Below are 22,264 nucleotides of genomic sequence, written 5' to 3' on the forward strand. Positions count from 1 at the left end.
ACAGAACAACAAGTAACACAGTTTTCTGTTTGCAGATTGATAGACAAAATTTATATCATAGGTAGCTACGAAAAGCAAAGCGCTTCTAACTCCTGTATTAAGTTTAACACAAGTTACAACGTTTACAAAAAAAAAAAGTTTCAACAACTATAGGACGAGCAGCTGCTTTAAGCACTGTGTTTGAAGGAATAATTGTAGTCGCTGGTGGATGTTATGATCAGATTTAGTCTGAAATAGATGCACATGCAGCTGAAGTTTATGATCACATATCTGACACCTGGACATATTTCCAGATATGATCCCAGGAGCTGCTACGGGTCGATAGCGATTCGGAACAAGATCTTCGTTGTGGGAGGAATAGAAAATGAAACATTTGAGATTTTTGATGGAGTTTCTGAGAATTTGTCCTCCTCTATGACTCGTGTCCAGCTTTTAAGACAGTGAGCATATATCAAAAGAATATACTTTTGTTCGGAAACAAAGTAGGTGTGTTTAGTTCTAAATTGGACTTGGTTATGTTATACAACACCAAGACCGAAACATGGGAAATAGTATGACCGAAAAACGTTGCTAAAGTTCTATCTGTATATTACTGTGCCAAAGTTACTACCTTGAGATATTAAAATTAAAGTTCAACGACAAAAACAATGTATTATGCACTGCTGACTCTGAGTTAACAAAGGACTTTTTAAGCCTGGTAACTTTTAGTTGATAATCTGAATCATTTATTGTGTAAATTTGTTTTTGTTATGAATGTCTTTAGAAAATGTTTTGTTATTACGGTATATTAATAAAATGTAGAAACAAATGTTAGTGTGTTTATATGTGACTTGAATTTTTATCTAGCTGTTTAGGAATTACAATCAACAATTTTTTTACATAATACTGCACATTTCTATTAGGTAACTAGGTTTGAAATTATAAATACTCAAGGCTTTCTGTTTAACATTAAAATTTTCTATAGTGCACTACGTCAAGAATAAGAAACCATAACTTATCTTTTAAATTATTCTTTGTTTAGCATCATAAAACTTAGGAAAATTAGATAGCCATCAGTTAAAAAAAAAATTCTCTTATAAAAACAAAAATAATAATAAATACTACAATTAGTGATCTACCAGATCCGGAACTAATTTTTAATTTAAGGTCCGGCCGGATCAGGATCTGGTTTTTAACTTAAAATCCGGATCCTAAATTTTTAAGTTTTATGTAGATTCAATAGAGAACAAACTTTTAAAATGTAATTGTTATAATACCAAAAATTAAAAAAATTGTTTAATACAAACATTTTGTTCAAATCAACACAATGTTTTTGTTTAAATACTTTATTTGAACGCTAGGAAAAAGAATGTTGTAAAAATAAAATCTTATACGGAATATCAGTTTAAATGTTAAGTTTCAAGCTACTTATAAGACTAAACTTAAATTTTGTACCTTGTATGACGTAATTAAATTATTAGGAAAGAAAAGTTCGTAGAAAAATAAATTAAATGCTACAATGCTTTGTATAATAACAAACTTTATTTGACTTTTTATGATAGGAAGTTACACAATACTTTTGACGTAGTTTTTTTTAAAACTACAAACTAAATTATATTAATAATTAACATATAAATATAAATTTTTAGTAAACTATACAAAAATAGAACCCTATTCAATCGCTTTTTTCTAACGTTTATTGAGTTTTTTCAGGGGTCACATAAGAAATAGAAAACCAATCAAAACACGGCCCTGTTTAGAGCTGTTTTAAATATATAGTTAAAACACAAGGGAAAACAAAATAAAAACCTAAAATAAATCTTTTTTATAACGTTTATAAGTTTTTTTTTTCAGGAGTCGCACAGGAAAAAGGACACCAGTCAAAACACGCCCCTGTTTAGAGCTCTTCTGTATGTTTAATTAAAACTTAAAAGCAAAAACAAAAACAAAAAAACGTCACATAAATGTTTGTTGTAAAAGTATTTAGACAGCTTTCTCAATATTGAAAAATTGACGGTTTATTAAACAAAATAAAAGATCAAAGACAAATGAATTACAATTTTTAGTTTGAATCTTTTCCGTACAATGCAGCTTTCAACTTGTTTAAGTAATGCATCACATAATTATAAGTTCTATTATACTTATAAGTTTCTTTTAGACTGTCTTCCATGCAAGATCCGGGTGCAGCGTTTCCTGATGATTCCGTTGCAGTTTTTGAACCTTTAAATTATAAGTTAGACGATATGGAAATATATATTTTTTAATAATTTAGATAGTAGTTTAATACTGTTAAATATGCACAAAAAAAAAACATGATTTTTGTATATAAAAATTTAAAAATAAATAAAAACGATAATAAGTTTAAATTAAAATAAGTATTTATTTTTGTCGTAGCTATAAGCAATTTCATCTTTTTATCAACTAGTTAATAAAAGCAGCAGTCTACTAAGAACAAAATTTGAAAAATAAAAAATTTCAAATAAAATTGACATGAGAATTTTATTAATTTCATTTGAGCAAGTAATTAACTTAAAAGTAAAAACTACATTCATCTTAATTCAAATCTCAGCTTCATGATTTGTTTACATTTTTTATCGTGTACATCACAGTTTTGTTTTACAAACAAAAGAAAAATAATACTTGTTGGTTCGCCCTCAGTTATCCGGGTCACCATCATCATGCCCTGGTCTTCGTCTCCGGTCAGGTGGCAATGTATTATGACGTCACCGACGTATTTGTCCGCTAAAAACCTCACCTAGATAAAATTACTGTTATGTATGTTATACTAATGTTTATATTTTAATACAATGAATACATTTTGAAATCTAAATGTTTATAAAATTTATTGATATTCTTAATTACTTGCAAGAACTTTTGGATGTTTTTAAAAACAAATTACAGCGTTTGTAAAGTACTTCTATCGGCTAAAATCTTACCTGGATAACGTTTTTATAATCATTATTTTAAACATTATTTTTTTTTTCAAATTAAGTGTTATGTTGAAAAATTTACATGTTTTAAGATAACTGGCGACATTTTCAATAATTTGTTAGAACTTTTGAAATTTATCAAAAACAAAATTTTATAGGTTATTCTAAATACGCTCTAAATAAGAAACGGATTAGTTACAACATTTTGTGTTATAATTAACTTTTTAGTTGAAACTTCTTCGTAAAATTTTCAGCTACCTAATTAATTTCTCAAATAACTTTAATATTACTAGTTGTTAATACTAAACTTAAACATTATCAAATATCATTTAATTATTTTAAAAATAATATAATTAAATTTATTACAAAAATGTCGCTTATTATTAAACAGTAAATTTAAAACTTATGTTAATATTGTTATAAATTAGACGAACTGTGACATTTCCTAAAGGTGGGACGAGCAACGTGTCTCTCCATTCTCCAACTTGAGCGTAGCCGAAACTGGACTGCCTGCGATGGTATTTCACGTGGTGATCACCAAAATCTAAAGCTTCAGCCGGATATTCCACGTCTATTTTTTCTGAAAAAAATGCATGGATAAAAATTTATGACTCTTATACTAAAAAAAACTTTAAATTTTGAAGGATAGTAATCATTTTTGCCGTGAAAGGCTAATCAAATCTTCAGACGGAAATTTTACGTTTGTTTCGTCTGCAAAAGAAAAAAAACGTATTGTTGTGAAAGCTTTGGTACATTAAGTTTTCAAATTTCTCTGCAAGAACTTCTGTTTAATTTAGAACATAATAGATCTAAAAAAAAAACTAATGATTGAATTTTTTATGAACTGTTTGCAAAAGTAAAACTAAATTTCGTCTGCATAAAAAGAGCATTCCAATTTTACTGTGAAATCTTTGGTATGTTAAGTTTTCAAAACTCTCAATTAGACCTTTTGTTTGAATTAAATCGTATTAGATTTAAGATATGAATACTAGAGTTTTTTTAATTGTTTGCCAAACTGACAGTAAACTTTGAGTGTTTCATATTTCGAATTAAAGTTTAATAAAAGAAAACCTACCTTTCGATGGTAAAGAAAGTATAGAAATAAAACCTTACATGTATAGTCAAAACTTAAAATGCAAACAAGCTAGTTAAGTTCATAAAGTATTTAGATTAAATTTTAACAAAAGAAAAATTAAACTGTATAGTGTATAAAAATGAAAAAAAATACAATACTATTAGAATATCAAACAGCAAACCATGGTAGCCTTGATGCTTGTACGAGCAAGTGATGTGTTTTGGTAATATTAAAATAAAAAGTCTTAAAGCATTTGGATATAAATTATACTATCAAAAGTATGTCATATTATATATTTTCCATTTTTGCTTAGAATAAAGAATTAAAAAAACAAATAAAGCATGACAATATAAATAAAAAAATCAAACAGCGAACCGTGGTAGCCTTGATGCTGGTACGTGCAAGTCTCACCGCTCCTGGCGAACAGCTTCCATTCACCGTCATCGTTACCCACGCCGACCGGCCCTGTGTACTCGTTGTAGCTCACCACCTGCATGTGGTTGACGTGCATGTGAATGGGGTGTGAGGTTTCGTACTCGGTGTTCACAAAGTTCCACTCGTGCACCTTGTTCACTTGCGACTCCGTTCTTTTGTTGTTTGGTTTGTTACGGTAGTGATTTTAGTTTAAAGAGTCTAGTTTTCTAGTGCACTGTAACCCACATTTAGTCTAACACTAAATCTAACACCTACGTTAAATAATTGCAAAAAAAACAATAAATAAAATTGTTTAGAAGTTCTAATACACTAAATCCTACATATTTCCAAAGGTTATTAAGGTGTACTAAAATGTACAAAATTGCAAACTAACAAAAAGAAAAATAATTATTTATCTTTTTAGCTATAAATATTTTTTTTTTCTGTACTCTGATGCCACCCACCTTACTCGGTTGGGACCTGAATAGTCTTCCCTTCCCATGGTGTCAGTCGGAGTCACTTCCACGGTGAACCTTCCTGATATTTCGTCAGCTTTGTCTAAATCAGAAAGGAAGAAGGGAAGTTGAGGAAGGTTTAGATCAATTTGTTCATCTTCACTTGTAGATTCGGTCACGTCGATATTCATCAGAGCTCCGTTGAAGGTCGGGTGATCTCCAAGCGATTCAAAATCTGACTCCTTGAATGTCGACTTGAGCTGTTTAGTATTGGTTTTCGTTAGAATACTTTTTAATGAATTTTTAAAAAGAGATATTGTAGTATGTTTATTTTGAAGTAAACAATGTTTTATAGTTTAATGTTGTTTGATTAGTTATGAAACTTTGAAATTATAGAACAATTTGAAAAATACTTATAATCTATTTTGGACTTAAATATTATAAAGTTTCGATTTTAAAACTTTATTCGTTTTGTTTTAATCAGTATAACGAAATGAATTAACCATATTTTATTAAAAATATCGCTTATAAGTTTTAAGTCATTATTTTTACGATAAGTATAAGCAAAATTTGTTGTAATCTTTTTAAAATTTTCATTCTATCTAATAACAATCCGAACCGAATATGATCCTGGAACGTTGCAGACGACTAGCCAATCCAATCTCCCTCCTGAAACTATGAGTGATCTTCCGAACCTGACTCTTCTCGGTCGCGGCAAGTAAACTCCGTCGACCGCTACTTCTTTTATCTCACAAGTGTTGCCCTGAAGGGACTCAATATTCAGCGCTAAACCATGAACTCCGATTGCATTCACAAATCTGGTTTGATAATGTGAATTACACAAATCAAAGAAAATTCATTTTGCGAAATAAACAACGGTAAAAGTTAAGTTTGTCACATATCGCAATTTCGTAAGACATGTTTATTTTTTGGTTTGTTGTCTTACTTTTTAGTATTTTTTTCAAATTTTTGTTTTTTTTTATTTAAAAAACAAGTTTTATTTTGGTATTACACCGATAGTTCATATTAAAAAGTTGTAACAAACTTTAAAAGTTTAAAATCAGTAAAAATTTGTGCAATACTTGAAGGCTTACCTACTTTTAGATTATTTTTACATGTTTAATTTAAAACAAAATGATAAAAAAAACAGTTTTCGTATTAAATTGAATTTAAAACTTATTACATGTAGTCGTACAAAATAACTTTAAAACATATAATTAGAGAATAAAAACTACACGTTTTAAATTTTTTGTATAATAGTTAGTTAAAAAGTTATCATTGAATTATTTTATTATTAAGCTTAAAAATTACACTGACAAAAGAAATTGTTTATCATATCACAACAGGTTTTAAAAATTCAGTGGTCTATATGATAACTTATAAAAACATTTGATTTTTTTCTGTTCTATTAGAAACAAGTATTAAACTTTGAAATAAACATCATGTGGAACTTAATTTTTAAACCTGAAACGGTGTATTTTGCCAGCTTCCATTTGGAAGTTCGGTTGAAGTTTTCCGTTGACAAGAACATATCTAATATCATTAGTAGGATCTTCTAACCACTCTTCTAGATTTCCTTCATTGCTTGCTAATATAAGGTCATCTAACCTATTTCGTATTTATTGTAGTTATAAACTTTCATATATAAGTTTATACAAAATAACATGTTTTAAAACCTAATGCGCATTATCTCCTATGTAAACAAATGTCTATTAGTTCTTCTTTAAAACTTTCTTTCAAGCCTGTTTCACTAGTATCATTTACTGAATAGACAAAAAAACGTTTTATTAAATCTTTGTAATACTTGTAGTTTTATTCTAAATACTAACAATTTCAGCTTATTACTTTTACATAAACTCTACCTTTGTAAACTATACATTAAACATAACATTTTCCACACCTGTTCGACTTGTCGTCGTTGATGTCTTTTTGAAAGCTGGCGAACGCTGCGTCGTCGTCGTTGGCGTACTGAAACGACTGAAACACGATCTGAACTTCCCTGTCGCAGTTGCGCGGACACGAGTATCGAGCAATCTCGTCCTCAGCCTCGTCTTCGACAACCAACATGCCCGACATCCCGCTTAAGATCTGCATTTGCAATTAAATACAAAACGATCTAATGGGTAAATTGGGTCAAAAATGTTATCATTTGAGCTGATCTTAGCACGAATACATGCCTGAAATTATACTTAGAACCTTTATTTTGCAACAAAGTAAAAATAAATGAAAAAAAAAGTACGTTATGTTCTATAGTGTACAAACAAATGAAAGGTTTAATTTAACTTTTTTTTTTTAATAAAAAAACACAGTTCCACCTGAAAATGTGTGCTTCCGTGAGTGTGAGGGTGGTACCAGTAAGTGCCGGCCGGCTGGTCACCATCTATTTCGTACTGGTACAAGTGGGAGGCTTCTGGTGGGACTCGAACGAACGGGTCGTCTTGAGGACTCTGTTGGTAAAAGTATATTAAGTTTGGAACTTTAAACTTATATGGAAAACTTTAGTTAGAGTAGGCTTCATTATGTTAGCGTAGTTACAGTTGTGTTTTGTTTTATAAGCTTCAAGGTAGAACACAATCTTAAACATTTAATATAGTATGGTATGTTTATTAAGTTTAATTTATTAAATCAAAGTTTGCAAACTGTTTTATTTAATTTCTCATAGTTTAAATAAACAAATTTTACTTTGCCACTAATATGTAGCCCATGTGTGTGCAAGTTTGTTGTATTTGGAAATCTGAATTCGTTCATTTTAGCATCTGTAAAATCGGGATCTTGCAAATTGTTAACCTAAAGTTTATAAAATGTGTTAAGTATAAACTTAAGAGTTGAAACTTTTTTGTTAACATAAAAACAAAGTTATTCTATTGCAAGCGTATAAAATTCGTTGAAAATGTTTAGATTTTATGTAACTTTTTCCTGCTTACTAAGTTTAAGTTGACTCTGTCCCCTGCTTTTACCCTTATTGTAGGTCCGGTGAATTCTCCATTGTAGGTTCGTCTTCTTACAGAGAGCCAATCGAAATTAAACTCGTTTATGTCAACTGTAAGACTAGTGTCAAGTTGGCCCTCAGAAGATACCAACTGAGTCTTTTTTGAGTACTGATCACCTCCTACAGTATAAAACGTTTTTGTTACTGATACTAGATAAGTTATCAGCTAATACTTTATATTGTACATTAAACTAATTGTATATAAAAAGCTTATGCACTAACTATAGAGTTTTAAACTATGCTCTTAGCTATATTAATTCTTTGTGTCAAAATTAACTTTAAGTTTATAGTATAAACATTACATTACAAGTATAGATTTTTCGTTATTTACGAAATAATTAAAATATTTAAGTTTTACGCTCAAGTAAAATGAGTTCTAAAAGTACTGAATGACATGTTTGTAAATTTTAGCTTAAAAATTTAGCTGCAGCAATATTATTAAAAAAACAAATAAAGTACATAAATCAGGGGTCAGAAGTCTTTTATAAGTAACAGCAACATTTACTTGTAAAGTTTATCGCAAGCCAGATAAAAAAAAGCTTTTAATAACTGTCGTAGGTAAAAAAAAATATATATTGAGTAGATCAGAAAAACATTTTTAAAAGCAATAAAACCTAGATACTTTTATTATGATGTAAACTACTGGTATACTAAAATTAAAACCATTAATTTTGAACTACTTTAAAATAGTTACGGTTTTAAGTATTTAGTATTTTCATATCTGTTATACTTCTTATGACATACTTGAGTATTTGAAAATGATTAACAAAGTTTCAAATTTTTATATTTACTGCTTTGCTAACTTATGCTAGCTTAAAACTTTTTTTGGGTCAAATAATTTGTTTTTATAAATTTTAAACTATTTTACTAATTTACTTTCATTTAGTTTTTTGTACTTATACTAATAACATTTAAATTTAACTACTGTATTGTATATATACTCTTTATATAAATTTTTTTAAATTAAAAAAGTTTTCGATGCATTCTTAAATCTGCTCATATGTTCAATAAAATCCAAAACCGTGCTAAATATATCTGTTTTATAATTGAATGCATGATTTCTACCTAGAACAGATTAGTATTTAGCTAACGTAAATTAGCTCAAGTTTTTGAACCCTTTCAAAATTAAACTGATTTTGTAATTTTTAAATATTACTTCTATGTTTCTAAACCTGTACTGTTTATTATGTTTTTACAGTTAACTTCTAGTCATTTCATATATACTTACTGACCGAATTAAGCTTGAACTAAAACAAAGCTTGTTTTAAATAAAAAAGAACTCTACATATTGACCATCAAATTCAATAAACTTTAAACCTTTCAAAGGAGTGCAGGGACTTTTCATTGAGCAATCACAATTCGCTTGAGCAACTACCAGAAAGAAGAATAAAACTTCAATATTCATCATCACTTTTACGTATTTGTTAAATATTGAAAGAAAAAGAACTGTAAATATAATATTTTTATTGTTATGTTTTTGAGACGCTATCATATAAATAAAATTGCATGTTTTGAATAAAAAACATATTTAATAACTTAAAAGTATTTTAAAAATAGTTACAATTGTTAAAAACTGTTAAAAAAATATATATATACTTTTTTTTTTAAGTTTAATTTAGAAACAAACTGCTTTAAAAATTTTAAAAACATTTTAACACGTACTCAAATACTTTCTTCGAGAATCGACTTTTATGCAGTTTAGGTTTTTCCTTCTTCTTTTTATAAAAAGTTTTAGTTTCGTTTGGCCGAAGGCCATATTTACACTTTAATTAAAATAAACAACATAGTTTCGTTGGAACTTTACGTAATACATTAAGAGTTGATTACTGTTGTTTATTTTGCAAACTAAAACAAAATTTTTTTGTAAAGCTTATAGTGTTTATTTTAAATTGATTAAGTTTTAAATCACATGAAAATGTTTACTTAACCTGACGAGCTGAGCGGAACATCTTTTTTAGAATAAATAATGTCTGACCACTAATACCATCATACAAAATAATTAATCGAGGTATTTTTTAAAAGATAAATTGAACATTTTTTTTGTAAATGACAAAATCTTTAAAGAGTATTTCGGGCATTTAAATTTTTATATACACATTACAATTTTATACGTTTAAAAGGTATAGAATAATTTTTCAAAACTGTTAGATTAACTTTAGTTTAAAAAAAACTATCCTAAAATTAATTCGGTTATAATTTGTTTTTTCATAGTTTTAGGTTTAATAAACTCATTCGTTTTAATACAATTGTTTATGCGTTAATGTCGATTGTATGTGTTTTCAGAGTATGTATGCGCTAGTAAGAGCTTTATTTCGTTTTTAATATTTCTGTAACATTTGAAACAAAATAACAGTTAGCATTTTTTATACTATTTTTTAAAATAATTCATAGTTAATTACATTTTAATTAATCAGTTATTTTTCTAATTTTTTTTAACGAAAATCGATATAATAATTAGGTAATCAAAAATAATTACTTTAGCAATAGTTTGGATAAGTTCACTGCATACTTATAGAATTAGTATTAAACTTTTATATATATTTTCTATTGAACGATAAAAAAGCGCTCAAAAAGTTTGGTCTAAGGACCTGGTGTACGAAAAAACTTTTCGGTTATCGAGTCGTACACCACATGCTTTAACAATTTCATAAGAGCTAAAAGATTTAATTTTCTAATCTGAAGCTTTAAACCTTAAGAAATAAAACAGTAAATAAAATGAAAGAATAGAAAAGAAAATTAAACTAAAACTAACTAAGTAATGTGTTTACTTAAATAAGTTTTATTCATAATGTACTTAACAAACTTGTCTAATAAGATAAAAATGAAAATACAGTCTAAGCCTAAAACTCAAAAGAATAAAAATAGAAGTAAATAACATTTCTAGACTTAAAAAAATTAACTAAAATTTAATTTATAATTCGATATAAGCAAAACTTATAGCTGACATGAAAAATAGGTCATAATTGTAAAATAAGATAAAATTGTAAAAAGCTGAATTTCTTTTAAGTAGAATTTTATCACTATTTTATGCTAAAAGCTTAACTTTTTTTTAATTGATTGAAATACCGCAAGAAGTTAATATTAGAATTTTTTTTTTTTATTACTTTATAAAAAAGTGAACTTGACCAAAAACCCAATTTAACTTCTATATATAATAATATAAAGCTAACAATTAAAATAATCTAAATAAAGATGTGTAAATTAAATATTTTACTTAAAACCAGATTTCGGTGACAAAAAAATTGCGATCTCTTCAAGTAAAATAAAATAGTAAACAAAGAATTTTACTTGAAGAGGTCGCAATTTTTTTGCCACCGAAACCTGGTTGTAAATAAAATATTTGATTTGCTCATTTTTATTTAAATAAGCTCTTTACATCTCAGTAAAATTAGCAATCTTTTTCAATTAAAACAAATAACTACATATAATAATATAAAAATAAGTACTGTAACATTTATACATGATGCACTTATTGAGAAAAAATAAATAAAAGAAAAATTAAAAATAAATCAATAACTATGAATAATAACAACAACAATAAATTTTCTTCTATTAAATTTTTCATTTACTTTTTTCTTCTGAATACTTCTCTGAGCCCAAAAATGTAACTATAAAGAAGCTATACTAATATAATTATACTTGCAAACATAAAAAATAAAAATATTTTTAGGTTTTCTCAGAAAAATAGATTAGTTGATCATAATTTAACTTGAGATAGTAATCTCAAATGCTTACTTCAAATTTCGGAATACCTGGTTTACATGATTCTCTTAAAAACCGACAAGGAATTGTATCATTAGGTTATTTAACTAGGATATCATAACTTTCATGCAAATTAAAACAGTTGACAGTAAGTTTCATCTATTGAATGTTATTTAATAAGTCAGGGGTCGGCAGGCATTCGGTGGTCGCGGGCCGAATTTCGAAAATAAATACATTCGCACGCCGCAGTAGTAGTTCAAGTTTTTGTTTTCCATAACATACTCCGAAATACATAGTATAAGTTTTGTTTTTTCAATATTTTTTTTCTTCACTTCTAGGTTTGAACCTCTTAGTATCCAATGTAAGCCTCAAAACCTTTTATTATCTGGTCATAATAGCATGTTTGCAGGCCGTAGGTAGTACCATTTAAAATAAAACTATGCTTGCGGATCGCACTTTTACCATTCATAGGCCGCATGTCGACCGCGGAACGCTGTTTGCCGACCCCTCGTCTAAGATAAAGTAAGTTTTGTTACAGCAACAAAAAATTTTACCATGTCTTTTAAAAAAGTGTATAGTTACTTTAGATTTAGATTATACTTCAGTAATTTTAATGATAATCAAGTAAGTTTAATATAAGTTTTTACTTCAACATGTTTGAGTTAACTTCTTTAGTGCAGCCAATAAAACTAGAGGTTGTTTATACTTAATTTTGTTTAGTAAGAACTGTTATAAATGCTACTAAGCGTTTTTTACTTATTTACTTATTGACTGTACGTACATAGTTGTTAAGCTTCTAAAGTGATATATTTTTTGAGTAAAATATGCTTTTTATTTTATTTGTGTTAAAGACTGACTTATTAAATAGAAAAATGATAATTGCTCAGAAAATTTTATGTTCAGTTAAAGCTATCAACTAAAATCTAAATAATCTTTGTATATAAAGTATTGGACAAAATTATTATTTAATTTTTTAAGCTTAGACTTTTTTTCATAAAAAAATATATCATTTTGTGGTCATCAAATCTATAACTTTACTTGGCTTTAAATTTCGAAAACAACACAGACATTGTAATAAAAATAAAAACCTTGGTTCCATTTAAAACAGTATTAGCATTGTTCATATATTTTATCTATATTTCTTGAATCTTTAAAAAAAAACTATTGTTTAAATAATTAATTTTGTTTATTTTCTGTTTGAAAAAATGCACCTTAGTTTTAAAAACAAAAACAAACATTTTTTATGACTTAACAAAAAAATTCTCTTGGTAAATAGGCTTTTGAAATATAAATACATTTAGAAAATAAAACAAAACTTTTACCCCTATACATACAAATTTATTTACTAAACTACTGACAATACTTGGAGTAAAATAATTTACAGTTTAAGTTTAATATTTTTGTAAAAACAGTTCCATTTTTGCCCTAATGGAAAAAATTGTAACACTAAAGAAACAACTAGTTTATGCAACAACTTTTAATCTAAAAAAAACATATAAATTTATCTATCTTTAAAACTTGACTTAAAAAATAGTAAAGCGTAAGTATCATAACACAGTCCTGGACTGTCCTGGACGAGACGTTAAAAGGTAACCCGAATGGTTTTTGGTGCACCAGGTCATAAGATCAAATATTTTTAGCATTTTTTTTCTGTCGTTCAATAAACTACAATAACATAGAAATGTTTTGAATAGATATAGTAATAAATAAAGTTTTTTTTTCTACCTATTTGTTAACAAGTTTTTGTAAAATATTCAAATAGAAGTTGACAAAAAAAAATATTTTAGTTTTTAGAAAAAAATAATTTTCAAAGTTAAATATATTTATTATATCAATTGAAATTCAACTAAATTACGAAAACAATTCAAATATTTTACTTAAGGTATTAATATAGCCACGTTTCCAAACAGCTAAAAATAATGTTTCATAAACAATTAAAAAAACTTCTTTTTAATATTTCAAAACTTTACAAAAATACTTGAATATGGTAAAAAGCATATATTTTACTTAGGAAATCTCAAACTTTCTTGTATACTGTAATAAGACATATAATAAATTGATATTTTTGGATCGTATGTATCTTATTAGGACTATTGTTAAACTTAAATGCTTAAATTATGTGTCTTACTAGTGACAAACATTATAATAATATATTTTTTAATTAGAGCTCTTAACTTAATTATTATTTTATATAATTTAGTAAATTAATAATTATAAATAGAAAAGGCAACTTAAACTTGCATTTTAAATTTTAACACAAATAAGTCTCAACTTATAATATTAAAATCCTTAGACTAACCCACTTTACTCTAGTTCAAAAAAAAGATTAAATCAAATACATTTAATCGTATTTTCAAAACGGTAAAAAAAATATTGAAATGCTCTTACACCACTATTTTTTATTTAATGGTGGAAATGCTTAATTACTAGATGAATTACTGCATTAAAGTAGGCAATGCTAAATTTTCAGATATTTTATTTTGAGCAAAATTTAAAAATAAAAGCTATCAAACGAAAGTAGTGATGCCAAGTTGAAATCAAAATAAAATTAGAAACGAACTTTACTGTAGGTCTAAGGTAATATAAGTTTTGTCATAACCGTGAATTACTTATAAAAATATTTACTCAGAACTTTTCACGAAATTTAATAATAACTTCAGTTGTCACAGATTGTATCATGTTGTCATTAAAACCTCCGCCAGATGGCGCGAGAGTGTCAACATAGCTTGGCCACGTAATCTCGTACTAGAAATTTAAACAACTTTTAAATTCACCTAACTTGTGCTTTCTAGTTTGTCGCACTAACATCATTTTTCGTCATAAGATTTTATTGTTTTTGTTTATTATTTTGTTCGCAGTTTATTCTACTAATAGATTTAGCTGTTTTTTTTTTGCTTGAATAAATTCACTTCATATTAAAACTATAATACTTAAGTTTTTAAATAAATTCACTAAAAATATAATTATGCTATGAGTTCAGGAATTCAGGAAACCCATTTCCTAATATCGTAAGTAATCTGCTAACACTATGTTTAAAAAGGTCCAAGCGCTAAGCCGAAAAAAGAGAGCAGTCAGATCATCTTCACTACCTAGTAGCTCTGGATCAGTACCTCTTAGTATCTAGTCTAAATCAGAGTTTTCCAAAATTGGCTATTTTAAAAAATCAGGGCCAAAATCTGCAAAGATGCTAAAGATTTAGCTGTTTTTTTTTGTTATGTTGGGCATGACTAGTAAAGGGGTCAAAAAAATTATTTTCACCTTTTTAGGAGTCATTAAAGATTACGTTTTTTTTTTGCAACATAAAGTTTCTTATTTGATTTTAGACCCTAGGTTTAGATTTAAATTGCATTTTGCTTAAGTAAGTTCTAAAATAAATGTTAGTGCTTAGGATATTTTTTTTTTAATTAAAATGCAAATTTCTGCTAATATTACTTTCTTTCAATGTTTAGATAGGTCAAATTAATCCTATTTAAAAAGAAATCTTTCAAACCACATTTTAAAACGGTTAGTTTAAAAGTTTTGCTTGAAATAAAGTTAAGCTTCAGCTACTTAGATTTTTAGAATTTAATATATTTCAATTTTTATATGAAATTGTAAATATTACAAACCTTTTGTTTTTAACTTGATTGCAACTCCTAATGAACTATCATGCAACCAGGCATTCTTATCATAAAGTGTGCTTCTTATAATCAAGTATATTTATATATCTTTACATTTTTTAATTAACCTAACATAACACTTTAATTTCAAATAACCAAGTTTAGTAAACAATTTTTATTATTTTTTAAATGTAGATTTAAGCTAAAAATTAACAAAAGTAAGTTTTTTTTTTCTATGCACCAGCAAATATTAAAAGTATTAAATTTTAGAGTATTTAAAAATCAAAAATATTTAATTTGTGTGTAGTTTTGTGCTGAGGTATTACGTGACTGCAAGTTACTTTACTTTTCAGTGCTACTTAAATCACATTTAATGAAATCAAATCACTTTTGATTAAAAGCCGTTTAGATATTAGAGTTTTTTAATTTTTACTCTAGTTTGAAATTTCTGACATACCCTGGTTAACTCAGGTCTTTTAAGGTTAGTTATAAGCAGCTTAGTTTTTCTTTTTTAAACACATGCTGTCCCAGGCTTATTTCAGCTTTTTTTTTAATTTACGACAGTTCGGATCTATTTTAAATATCTTTAAACGTTATTAAACGTAATAATTAATGTTTTTGCTAATTTTTTTAAACAAATCATTATGTTTAAATTAGTGTTTTTTGAGCAGTGTAACTTAGTTTACTTACAGTTTTTTTCCTCAATGTTTGTTCATTACTGCTTTTTTCTCATAAACTCAAGCTGAATCCGACTAGTTTGATCTAACTTAGAGTGGCGACCTTGAAATGGTCTTTCTTTAGAATTAATTTTTTGTAGTTTAACATTTTTCAGCACTTTCCAGTTATTTTACATTTAATGTTCGTAAAGTATATTATAACCAATAGTTATTGTTCGTAGGCAATGCTTAAAATTATTTTACATATATCTGTGTTTTTGCAGTAACTTAGAATATTAACTTTATAAGCTATTTTTTTAGAATTAATTCCTTTTCCTAAATTCTTAAACTTACATTTTGAAAATTCTAAACAAAAAGTATTAGAGATATATACTTAAATTTGTCATTTATAATATGTATGTATATGTATAATGCAGGGGTGTGTCTAGACTTTTTTCAATGGGAGTTCACAATTTTTTTCGTTCTTAATTTGCCGCTTAAGTACGCTATTTTTATGTATCCACTGCCAGTTAAGAACGCAATATTTAGCCGAAAAACTCTTTGTTTAAAATGCTTTTTTCTGCTTAGAAATAGTAATAAAAAACATATAAGTAGTAGTATGATGTTAGTACAGATGGAGTTTTTACAAATTTTTCGTTTAAGTTTTTAAATTTTTACATTTATATATCTTTTTATAATACAAATGTTTTTACATAAGTAATTGAATCTATAAAATTTGAAATTTCACTAAAAAGTGTTTAGATTTATACAATTAAATTCAAATATCCTTAAATTATAATTAAATGTTTGCCTGATGGTTCAGGGATTCTAATGATGGATTTCAAATAATTTTTTAAGTAAAGTTGTACTTACTAGTTGAAAAACAATACTTATTCAAAAGTTATTTACACTAAGTAACAATTTATAATGGGAACTAAGAGCATCTTAGTAACAAGTTTCCAAGAAAAAAAATGCTACTTTAAAACTTTTACCTATTATCATGTCACAACTAAAATTTTATTTGAAATCTATTTCAGCTCGGCAAAAACGAGCATTTTTTGTTACGGAAACTTATAATCTTTCAGTGTTATAAATTCAACATTCATTATTCAAAGTTTATCAAATTACCAAAACAAAGTCAATAAACAACGTTTTTAGTGGTATTCTAAGATTTTTTTTTTCTTTTTTCTTTTCTTTTTTTTCAGGAGGTTCACAGGAAACCAGTCAAAACACGCCCCTGGTATAATGTAAGTTATAAAATAAAATGTTTAAACTTTTATAATTTACCGTTAAATTAGTTTTTTTTTACTGGAAAATTATCGTAGCTTTTTTATATTATTGTTTCTCACGTAAAGATTATTATAGCTTGTTTGAAAAAATCATTAATTATAAACTTTTATTTTATTTCATTGTTTTGTATTATTTTTAGCTTTTTTTTTGCCTGAAAAGCTGTGTTTCAGAAAAACGTCATCATACAAATAAAGTTAAACAACAAAATAGCTTGTGTAATATTTGTAAATATTGAAAGATTTTCAAATTTTTATAAAGTTACTTCTGTAAGCTTTATTTTAAGTTGATTGTTTTTTGATAATAACATTTATAGATGAATTTTGCTTTTTTAGTTTCTTTAAAAAAGGGGGTGTAGGAAGTTTTTCTTTTGGAAAACCTAAATCGTTAAATTGGTACTACTCTTATGACGTCATAAATATAACAAAATAAAAAGTTTAACAAAACAATTACCGATTTCCAACCTTAATAGTATACATTTAACTATGAACTTACATCAAAATAAAAAAAGTGCTCTGTTTTTTTTAATACCTAGTGCAGGGGTCAGCAGGTATTTAGTGGTCGCTGGCCAAATTTCGAAAAAAAAAATTGCGGGCCGCAGTTCTACTTTTTAAATTTTCAAGATTTTTTCTCGAAGGCCGAAATGCATTGTTGCGTGCTGCATTTATACCTTTCATGAGCCGCATTTTATTTAGTCTGAAAATATGCTTGCATCCCGCGTGTAGCCCGCAGTTTGCTGATCCCTGATCTAATGCATAAGTTTCTAGCATAGAAATAATACACCTTTGTTTCAAAATTTTTTTAGAAAATCGGTCTCGCCTCTATGAAGATTCTTTAAACCATCCAAAAATTTGCACAAAGTGCTTTTTGTGATATTTCAAAATATTTTATTTTAGCTGAAAACTCGAAGGTCTATTATTCAGTACACTGCAAGGGTGTGTTTTGACTGGTTTCCTGTTTCCTGTAAACCCCCTGAAAAAGAAAAGAAAAAAAAAAGATTCTTAGAATACCACTAAAAACGTTGTTTATTGACTTTGTTTTGGTTATTTGATAAACTTTAAATATAAATGTTGATTTTATAACACTGAAAGATTATAAGTTTCCGTAACAAAAAGTGCTCGTTTTTTCCCAGCTGAAATAGATTTCAAATAAAATTTTAGTTGTGACGTGATAATAATAAGTAATAAGTATCATTTTTTTTTCTGGGAAACTTTTTACTAAGATGCTCTTAGTTCCCATTATAATTTGTTATTTAGTGTAAATAACTTTTGATTAAGTATTGTTATTCAACTAGTAAGTACAATTTTACTTAAAAAATGTCCAATATAAACACTAAAGTTTTATTTTACTTAGTTGATTGTGTATAATATGTAGTGTGAAGCTTTTAAACCTTCAAAAGTTCAATTCAGAGAGTTTTCAAAATCATCTTTAGACCACTACACCACCTGGCAATTTATTATTTTATCCTTTAATGGTATTTTAATGTTTTTATTTAAACTATCTAATTTTTGTATACCTGTTGGCAACAAAGTTGATTCTTGATTTTTTGAAATTTTCAACTCAGAGAGATTTCAAAGCTATCATTAGAATCCCTCCACCACTAGGCAAACATTTAATTATAATTTAAAGATTTTTTAATTTTATTGTATAAGTCTAAACATTTTTTTAGTAAAATTTCAATTTTTATTTAAGTTGTTTTATTTTTGTATATGTGTTGGCCACAAAGTTGATTCTTGATTTTTTTTAATTTTCAACTCAGAGAGATTTCAAAGCCATTATTATAATCCCTGTACCACCAGGCAAACATTTAATTATAATTTAAAGGTTTTTTAATTTAATTGTATAAGTCTAATCATTGTTTGTAGTGAAACTTTAGTTATAGATTAAATAAATAGAAAAAAATATTTTTATTTGAAATAGATATACAAATGTAAATAGTTTAAAATTAAAAAGAAAAATTTGTTAGAACTCCATCTACACTAACATTTAAATCAAAATTTGTAAGTTCATAACTTTTTCTGGTTCTTTGAGCTTTAATTTATTTAAATTTAATACAATATAATAAATAAAAAAATATAATATTTTTCAATCACTACTTAAATGTTTTCTTTTATTTCTAAGCAGAAAAAAGCTTTTTAGACACAGAGTTTTTCGGCTAAATATTGCGTACTTAACTGGCAATGCATACCTAAGAAATGCGTACTTAAGCACAAAAAATAATTTTGAACCCCCTTTGAAAAAAGTCTAGACACGCCCGTGGTACACACTGATTCTACTTTATTTATTTTGTAAGTTTAAATAAATTAGTAAGATTTACTTAACATTATTAAAGTAAGGGTTGCTCAAAAAGTGCACAAAAATAATTTAACTTTTAAAAATAAACCTACGGAAGAAACACTTAAATTTTTTATCTTGCTTTATTTTTAAAAGCTTTTTTTAAATGAACTACACACAAATGCTACACAATAGCGGTAGTCAATATTCCAATGTTTGAAAAAGTATTCTAGTGTGCACACAAATTTTCTTCAATTATCTCATTTACTTAGTTTGTAAAAATTAAAACCAAAAATTAATAGAACAGTAAAAAAAACATTAGATTGAACAAAACACCATAGAACAAAGCTGCTAATTAAAAGAAGACTATTTAGGTGAGTCTGTCTCAAAAAACCACTCAGGTATCTACAACTTTGTTATCTATTTTGTTCTTTGTCTATCATGATATCTTGTTATTAGATATCTACAACTAATAGAAATTAACTTAAATATACACAAAGTATCAGAAAACAGTTAAAATGTTTACAAAACTTAATTTTAACTGAAAAGTTTTTTTCGAAATGTGAAATTTTTTGAAGTTAGGTATGATAAAAGTTTTTTTGCTTTGAATTTAAAAAAAAGTTAATTATTTCAATTCAATACTAAATAAATTTCTGAAGCTAGTTTTTCGGTTGAGAAAACATCAACTTAAATATAGCAGTCGTCATAATTTCTTATTTCTGAGAAATCTTCAAGTTTTCATAGAATTTTATTAAGAAATTCATTACAACTTATGGTTTTTAGTATTTTTAAAACACTTATCTATTCCCATTTTAAATACTATACTTTTTTTTCTTGTGTACCGCATTACCTTTCAAAATATATTAGTTTTCTTTTCTAATTCTCTGATCGTTTACAATTGTGTTGTATCAAAGCAATTGTTTTAGGATTCCTTTGTATTTAACTCGCTTCTTTATAGCACTAGCTTATATGCCAATTTTTATAAGATATTATTAATAACTTATGATTTATATAATAAAAAATATAAGCAGTTCGAAGTTTACATGGAATAATTAAAATGATGTAAGCAACCAATTGTTGTTTTTCAAACAGTTCTAGCAACTCTTTAAATTATAAGAAGTTATATATAAAAACCTAATGATTTTGATATACAAATAGTACGTAAATATTTTTTTGGTACTGAACTCATGTCTCAGTTAGTAACATGCTTTGAAAATTATAATTTTTTTTTTAGATTATATTGTAGATTGAAACTGCACTGACACTGTATTATGCAGCATTTCAAAATACTTTTTTAAGTTGGAAAAAATTAATCTTAAAATGAACTGTTGTTGTTTGGAACATTTTTACTATTTGTAAACATGATTTTGTTCCAACAACAGTCATTAACTTGAGCGGCCATAATTGAAAAATATTATTTTTATTCGTCGAACTCAAAACAAAACGTTTATATAACTATATATTTTTGCACACGATCTTTAATTAAACTAAAGGTTGCTTTTTAATTATTTTGGTAAACATTTATAAACGTGCAGAACAAAAAATTTTACACACTTTGTATATAATAAGTTTGAAACGAGAGAAGTACATAGGAGAGAAGTAATTTTCATTTTGCACTATCTAGAATATTCTCATTAAATAGTTTTGACAACACTATAAATAAAAAGCTTTGTTTATTTAGTTTGTGAATTTTTATTAGTGACGTCATTAAACTTAGTTATAATGAATTTTTTAATACTATTCGTAGTTTAGTATTCGTTTGATAATTTAAAGGTCTATAAGTTTTATTCTTAATTCTTTTACTTAAAAAACCTCAAATTTATTTGTTTTGCTAATAAAACAAAATACTATTTCGTTATTTACTCAATTTTCTGTCTTTCTACACTAAAAGTTATAATTCAATTCATAGAATGCATCAGCTTAAATATATAGCTGTATAGCTTTTCAAACGAAAATTATAGAGATTTACTTTAGTTTTTATGACAGATTTATTTATTCAAAAGTTTTAAATAAGCATAATCCTGAAATTTTTACCATTATCTTTGAAACTACATTAGAATAGTCAGAACACTCCCAAACTTTTTCAATTTAAAACCAAACTACAAGATACTAAAACACTATTGACAGTTTCCAACATGATCATCTTATCATGTTCGCTGAATACTAGACTAGGGGAGGGCAACATAATACCCGACGTACTTTTACACTTGAAATTTTGATAATCTAACTAATTTTTTCTACTTATTAATAAACATTACAAAACTGACAATTTTTCAACAAGTCTGGCTGGAAAATATTTTTCTTTTTTGTTAATCTGGCCTGCTGGCTCAAAAAGTTAACCACCCCTTAGTTAGGTTTATCATATTTCTTACAATCACTTCTATTCTTTTTTTTTAACTTTTATCCATCTTCAATTTATTTTTCAGGTTCTAACGGAGTACTACTTTTACTGACGATGCCTAAGCCCAAAGATCGAAATGTAAAAAACTTGATAATATATTCCAGTTCATTATAAACTAAAACCCTTAACCTTTATACAGGTATATGCTGGTCAGTTAAAAACTAATAGTTATTAAGTATAAAAAGTTAACTTGAAAGCTTATAACATTAGGTTTAAATTTCGCACTATAAAAAAGTTTTAAGAGGATCAAACTTAAATTAGAAAAGTTTTTGATTAAGGGTTTCTAGCAAAAGCTTTGGATATCATTTTCTTCGTGATAAAACTTACAATTTTTTATTATTTTAAAGTGAATACTTTCCCAAATAAACCTTACTTCAAAAACGATAATTATAAAATAAAATTTTCTTTACTCTTAGAGAAATAAGACCTAAACAAGAAAATAATATACCGAAAAAAAAATAACTTTTCCTATTCAGTACTAATATAAGATTATAAAGTTCTCA

General features: G+C 26.4%; 1 protein-coding gene across 1 annotated transcript; it reads right to left on the minus strand.

Annotated features, from left to right (window-relative positions):
* Positions 1–1,658: 1,658 nt before the first annotated feature.
* On the minus strand, positions 1,659–9,318 carry LOC145849849 (laccase-like). The gene is made up of 12 exons (XM_082954926.1): positions 9,160–9,318; positions 7,778–7,962; positions 7,536–7,640; positions 7,169–7,300; positions 6,754–6,941; positions 6,318–6,461; positions 5,473–5,671; positions 4,863–5,113; positions 4,360–4,571; positions 3,344–3,489; positions 2,620–2,734; positions 1,659–2,199 (listed from the first exon to the last, which is right to left on the minus strand). Exons 1-12 carry the CDS (start codon positions 9,248–9,250, stop codon positions 2,042–2,044), a joined length of 1,926 nt encoding a protein of 641 aa, XP_082811052.1. The 5' UTR covers positions 9,251–9,318; the 3' UTR covers positions 1,659–2,041.
* Between the last annotated feature and the right edge of the window lie 12,946 nt (positions 9,319–22,264).

The sequence above is a fragment of the Thalia democratica genome, chromosome 2 (genome assembly GCF_965202585.1).
Source record: "Thalia democratica chromosome 2, ktThaDemo2.hap1.1, whole genome shotgun sequence".
NCBI lineage: Eukaryota > Metazoa > Chordata > Thaliacea > Salpida > Salpidae > Thalia > Thalia democratica.

Coding starts and splice junctions, on each gene's coding strand:
- LOC145849849 (XM_082954926.1), bottom strand. CDS start 9,250: ATGATGAATATTGAAGTTTTATTCTTCTTTCTGGTAGTTGCTCAAGCG. Junction 5,672..6,317: donor GGCAAAATACACCGTTTCAG/GTTTAAAAATTA, acceptor TTATCAAACCAG/ATTTGTGAATGCAATCGGAG. Junction 4,572..4,862: donor TCAGGTCCCAACCGAGTAAG/GTGGGTGGCATC, acceptor AAACAACAAAAG/AACGGAGTCGCAAGTGAACA.